General features: G+C 42.1%; 1 protein-coding gene across 1 annotated transcript; it reads left to right on the top strand.

Annotated features, from left to right (window-relative positions):
* The first annotated feature begins 2,234 nt into the window (after positions 1-2,234).
* LOC119719581 (CD209 antigen-like protein E) lies at positions 2,235-3,290 on the top strand. Its single transcript, XM_038189057.1, has one exon. The coding sequence runs from the start codon at positions 2,398-2,400 to the stop codon at positions 3,166-3,168; it is 771 nt and encodes a 256-aa protein (XP_038044985.1). The 5' UTR covers positions 2,235-2,397; the 3' UTR covers positions 3,169-3,290.
* Positions 3,291-5,869: the final 2,579 nt, after the last annotated feature.

Raw genomic sequence — 5,869 nt, 5'->3', positions numbered from 1 at the left:
ACCATTAGTCGACTAGTGGTTGATTTGTGACGTACCTTACACCTGCGCACTGATAGCAACGTGCGAACGTCCCTAGTCAAACGCTGGTAAAAATGTCATCGCAAAATTTCTGGATCCTGGCTCTCTGCTAGCGTTATGGATGTGCGCGGCTATTGGTTACCAGCGAAGCAACCAACCCCAGTAGGCTGGTTCCAAATAGTCGACTAGCGTAGTCAACCATCGTCGACTAGACAGAGTTCGGGCAAACGTTAGTTAACCATTGGTCAACTATAGTCCTTGCGCGAACTTGGCCATGGTACGGACTCTGAGGGGGTACAAGTACCCCCTCATTGGCAAGAAAGGGAGAGTTGGGGGAGACCACTGGAAGAGATATTCAAACACATTGCCAACAATGCCTGGTGCTCATGTATGCATTGCGCTATACGTACGCAAACCAGTATGCTCATGTGGCTCATCCTGACTGGGCTCTGGTAAGTGGTAAAAAAGCGCCCTCTCTGTTCACGCACTAAGCCCATGGAGACCATCACAGGGGAACCACGCGTGAATGATACATTGTCAATGGAGACCGACACTCATACCAAGATGCAATGGGCTTGTGCAGATCTGAGTGTTGGTGCTGCAGGCGCTACATCATTAATACCCTGCTCACTGGGCCAGTGAAACATTCCAAAGACAATCTCAGCTCCCTGGGGAGTATACAGCTCCATGCTGCCATTTTGGGGCAAAGCAGCTAAATCAACCATCTCTGCCGTCACAGGTACCCATTTGCTCCTGGGTGGAGAGAAGCAATGAGTGACAAAGTGCCTTGCCCACGGGCGCATGCACCACAACCTTAGGCTGGACTCGAACCCACAACCTGCAGAATTACCCGCAGACCACGAATTCAATGCTCCAGACCACGAGGCCACGGTGCTCCATAAACCATTAGTACCTAGTGTCTTACGCACCAACGACCTTGCACACATGATGTGTCCCCGTCACAGAGCTCTTGTGACTATAGACAAAGCACCACTAACTGGTCACACTTCAGTTGTTACAACCCTGCCATATATTCTTGTATTTGTACTATTGCTTACTATGAAATGGGGGCACAAGTTCGAGGACAAATGTTTTGCCCAGGTTTGGATTCTCTCTCGTCAGTCCTCTCGTTTTCTTAATATTATTTGACAATTGTGACGTGACTTTGTTAGTTTGTAAAGTGACTTTCTCAATTAATTTTCATAGTTGTCGAACCCTTTTTCTATTTTGTTGGCGGCATGTATATAGATGTACATGTGCAAGTATATACTTCCTCTCTTATTTAAATTTACATTTTGCTGGAATTATGAAATTAAACAAACTTTAAATCATAAATGTCCTTCATGCAGTCATGTATTGACAAATATCATGTTATAAGATGGAATTTTTTGCGCCGGGTTGATATAAATCAAATTAGGTTTTGCTCTTCACCGACGTTTTAAACACTGTATACTCAGTCTGATGTACATCAGATTCGAACCGGCCGGCCGATCCCGTTGGCTCGGTGGTCGAGTGGTGAGACATCTGCACTAGAAAGCAGGAGGTCGTGGGTTTGAGTCCCACCCGAGTGATTTTTTCCAACTTTCATCTCGGGAGGTAACACACTGAGTATACAGTGTTTAAAACGTCGGTGAAGGGCAAAACCTAATTTGTTGTGATGATTACCTAATTTTCTCGGTTTGATTTGCATGATGTGCAGCGGAATGACATTGAATATAACAGGCCTTTGAATTTAGTAAAAGATTCAGAATTTTATTTTGTGTTCGTGTCTTTCTTAATAGCCAACTTACAAGCCAATCTTCAACAAGTTGGAGCAAAAAAACCTGGGAATTGCAAAACATTAATTATTCAAATGGTATCCAAGGATAATAGCCCCTTAGGCCTATGCAATTATATTAATTTGATTGCTTTCATGGTCGTATATGCGCGCTCCATCTGCCGACATTAAAAATTAAAACATTAATTATGGAAGTCGCAGTAAAAGCATCGGTTCTTTTTGTTTGTTGAAGACTAAACACGTGTTTCCGTGGAAACCATTTTTTTTGACGAGCTTGTTGCTATAGCGGGGCCTAAATGGTTATTGACCTATCGCCGTTTGCGAGTTAGCCACGCCCCTAAAGACAACACTATGGAACTTTTAAAGTTGAGTTTTGTTTGTCTCATTTTGCGCGTTCCTCGTCCATTAACATATATAATTGAACAATATTTCACAAGCTGCGTTGACCCGTTGTACCGCGATATAGGTCTAGTCGCCTGGGTGGCGCATTGATGGACATAACTGGTTCTCGTCGTTTCAACGAGTTAACTTCTGTTGATTGAACATCGCAATCTACTCTCCAGAAGAGACATTTTTTAAAATTTTACTGCAAGTCGATAAAGATGTTGCTGGTGAAAGTGAGTTTCGTTTTGGCGATCAGTTCTGCGTTTTTGGTACTGTGGGGTTGGTGTGACTGCGTGCCCAAATGCTGCCCGTCAAAGTGGCTCTTTTGGCGCCGATCTTGCTACCGTCTCATCTCGCCTGCTAGCTGGGAAGCCTCCCGGTCAACTTGCGATGAGATGGGTGGGTTGATTGCCGCTCCCCATTCGCACGAGGAGAACGAATTCATAGCGAGAATGGCACAAATTGAGAAACACAATTATCGGTTGTGGATTGGATGCAATGACAGAGAGGCTGAAGGGGAGTGGGTTTGTGAGGGGCAGAAAGGAAAGAATTCCTTTCTGGATCAGAACTGGGACTTGGGAGAGCCGAATTCAGGATCATCAGAAAACTGCGCATTCACAAGGTGGCAAGCAAACGGCAAATGGCACGACGTGTCGTGTGATAGGCAACTCCATGCTGTCTGCGTTCGTGACGCAACGTGCGTCTCTCAGTCCAAGCATCCCCGTCACTACTGCGTGTCTCTCGATAACCGTGGCCGTCTCCTCAACTCCACCTGCCTCGTCGGCCGAGTCATCCGGGGCTTCGTTACCGACAGCTTCGGTGCCTGCGGCTCGGCATGCGTCGAGGATGGCGACTGTCGCTCCTTCAATGTCAGAAAGAAAAACGGAGAGAAATACTGCCAACTGAACAACTCTACAAGCTCAGATGATCGGGAGCAACTGCAAGACGTTGGGGCATTCTGCGTCTACTCGGAGATTTGTGAGAACTAGCCTTTGACAAGAACCGAGGAAGCTCGAAACAAGAGATAGACTTAAAAATTAATTCAAGAAACTTGCACTGAACTTTAGATATAGATTTGAACAATAATTGTAGACACTTTTTTGCACGTCATGTTTTTATGCCCCGCGGCGAAGCCGAAGGGGCATACTGTTTCCGCCTTGTCCTTCCGTGGGTGGGTGGGTGGGTGGGTGGGTGGGTGGGTGGGTGGGTGGGTGGGTGGGTGGGTGGGTGGGTGGGTGGGTGGGTGGGTGTGTGTGTGGGTGTGTGTGTCCGGACAAATCTTGTCAGCGCGATAACTTGAGAAATACTTAACATATGAACTTCAAATTTGGTTTGTGGATTGTTCTTGGTAATCCTAAGAAGCCTTTCGCATTTGGGGCCAAAAGGCCAAAGGTCAAGTTCACAGTGGCTAAAACAATAGAAATCTTGTCAGCGCGATAACTTGAGAAATACTTTACATGTGAACTTCAAATTTGGTTTGTGGATTGTTTTTGACAATCCTAAGAAGCCTTTCGCATTTGGGGCCAAAAGGCCGAAGGTCAAGTTCACAGTGGCTAAAACAATAGAAATCTTGTCAGCGCGATAACTTGAGAAATACTTTACATGTGAACTTCAAATTTGGTTTGTGGATTGTTTTTGGCAATCCTAAGAAGCCTTTTGCATTTGGGGCCAAAAGGCCAAAGGTCAAGTTCACAGTGGCTAAAACAATAGAAATCTTGTCAGCGCAATAACTTGAGAAATACTTTACATGTGAACTTCAAATTTGGTTTGTGGATTGTCCTTGGCAATCCTAAGAAGCCTATTGCATTTGGGGTCAATAGGTCAAGTGTCAAGTTCACAGTGGCTAAAACAATAGAAATCTTGTCAGCGCGATAACTTGAGAAATACTTAACATATGAACTTCAAATTTGGTTTGTGGATTGTTCTTGGTAATCCTAAGAAGCCTATTGAATTTGGGGCCAAAAGGTCAAGGTTCAAGTTCACAGTGGCTAAAACAATAGAAATCTTTTTTTTATTCTGAGATTATAGGGATTAGGGATTAATTCATATAAAACCTACAGAAGACACTAATGCTGTCAATGAATGTTCCATGTGACCAAGGTACATGTAAGTTGATGTTAAAAGAGTGGTGTTATGTCATGGGAACAGTCACGGTTGCGGGGCATTTGTGTTTGTAAACACACCTGACTTGTTTGACTCTGTGCTTCAGTTTATTTTCACGTGGTGACTGAAAGTTAGAAGAACAAGTTTTACCTCTAATTGATATTTTCGTCGATTTGAATAGAACACTTACTGAACTGAACTCTTAAATAATTGTTTGGCAGTTTTGAGTGCCATGGGAGAAGATTGACAGTTAATGGAGAAAATAAATAATTTTCAACAATTTCATCACTCCATCGATTTGGAAAAGAACTGACAAATTTCAAAGGCCATTTGATTACCAAGTCGAAACATGCCTTTGTGGAAACCAAACAATTATGACTTTATCGCAAAAAATGAGTAAAGAACAGTAATTTCAAAATAGAAATCAAGTGACTCAAGGACAGACATTTGGACTTAGAACTTGCCCTGTTGCACGGAATGCATAGTGAACCGAAAGCTACAGTTCAAGGAAAGCAAATCAACTATTGAACTTTAAAAAACGTAATTGTAAATATAGTCCATTCACATTTTTTTTCGCACAATTTTGATCAAGATTGCACAAACGTAGCACTTCACTTTTTTAAAATACAGGATTTTCCTGATAACATTTATTTATTTCATTAAATGAAGCACTAATAATACCAAAAAAATTGTTTAGATGTTATGAAACATGCCGAGGGATAAAATCTGAATCAAAAGGATGATGACCAAAATCCTTCCTCGTTTCCCTTTAAGCCACCCCCCCCCCATTGGCCCCGCCCCTTCAGGAAATAAATTTTCTTGAAACACAATGATGAAACCGCCTATACAGGTTGAGTATAAAAAAAACCCCGAAACCCAAATAACAGGACCAATTTTTGAATCAAGTTTTGCCTGTAGCACTTTCAAAATCTAGGATATGAAAGCCCAGTCATTAAGCTTTCTTTAAGTACAAGAATCATTCAAATCACCCATGTACTTTTCAAGTTATGGAATTTTGAACACAAACAACGTTTTAAAGTTCTGTCCACGGATCACAAAAAAGTGAAAGTGTTCTTTCAGCAAAACGAAAACAATTCTTATTGGGATGCATGTTAATTGAAAGTAGGTGAGTGATTTGAATAATTCTTGTACTAAAAGAAAGCTCATTAATTGGGCTTTCATATCCTAGATTTTGAAAGTGCTACATGCAAAACTTCATTCAAAAATTGGTCCTGTCATTTGGGTTTCGGGTGTTTTTTTTTAACTCGCCCTGTACCTGGCTCTAACACGAGTAATTAGCCATGGATAAATAAGAAGACAAAAACAACCACCCATTATAGGCTGCAGGATTAATGGATTCAATATTAATTGTCGCATGTCATTCATAATTAATCGCTTTTTTTTAGCTGATAAAAAAATGCCTTGGACAGTATGACAACTTACCGTACTGCATGCACGCATATACTAATCTTTCCTTTTTATGGGGAAATTATTCGGCACGTCTGTCAGCACACAGCACAAAGTCTGAGGTATTTACCAGCACGTTATAAACTTTGGAATCATGGTACATTTTTTTCAGCAATGAAT

The sequence above is a fragment of the Patiria miniata genome, unplaced genomic scaffold, assembly GCF_015706575.1.
Source record: "Patiria miniata isolate m_02_andy unplaced genomic scaffold, ASM1570657v1 HiC_scaffold_8, whole genome shotgun sequence".
Lineage (NCBI taxonomy): Eukaryota > Metazoa > Echinodermata > Asteroidea > Valvatida > Asterinidae > Patiria > Patiria miniata.
This window is presented reverse-complemented; position numbering and strand designations above follow the sequence as displayed.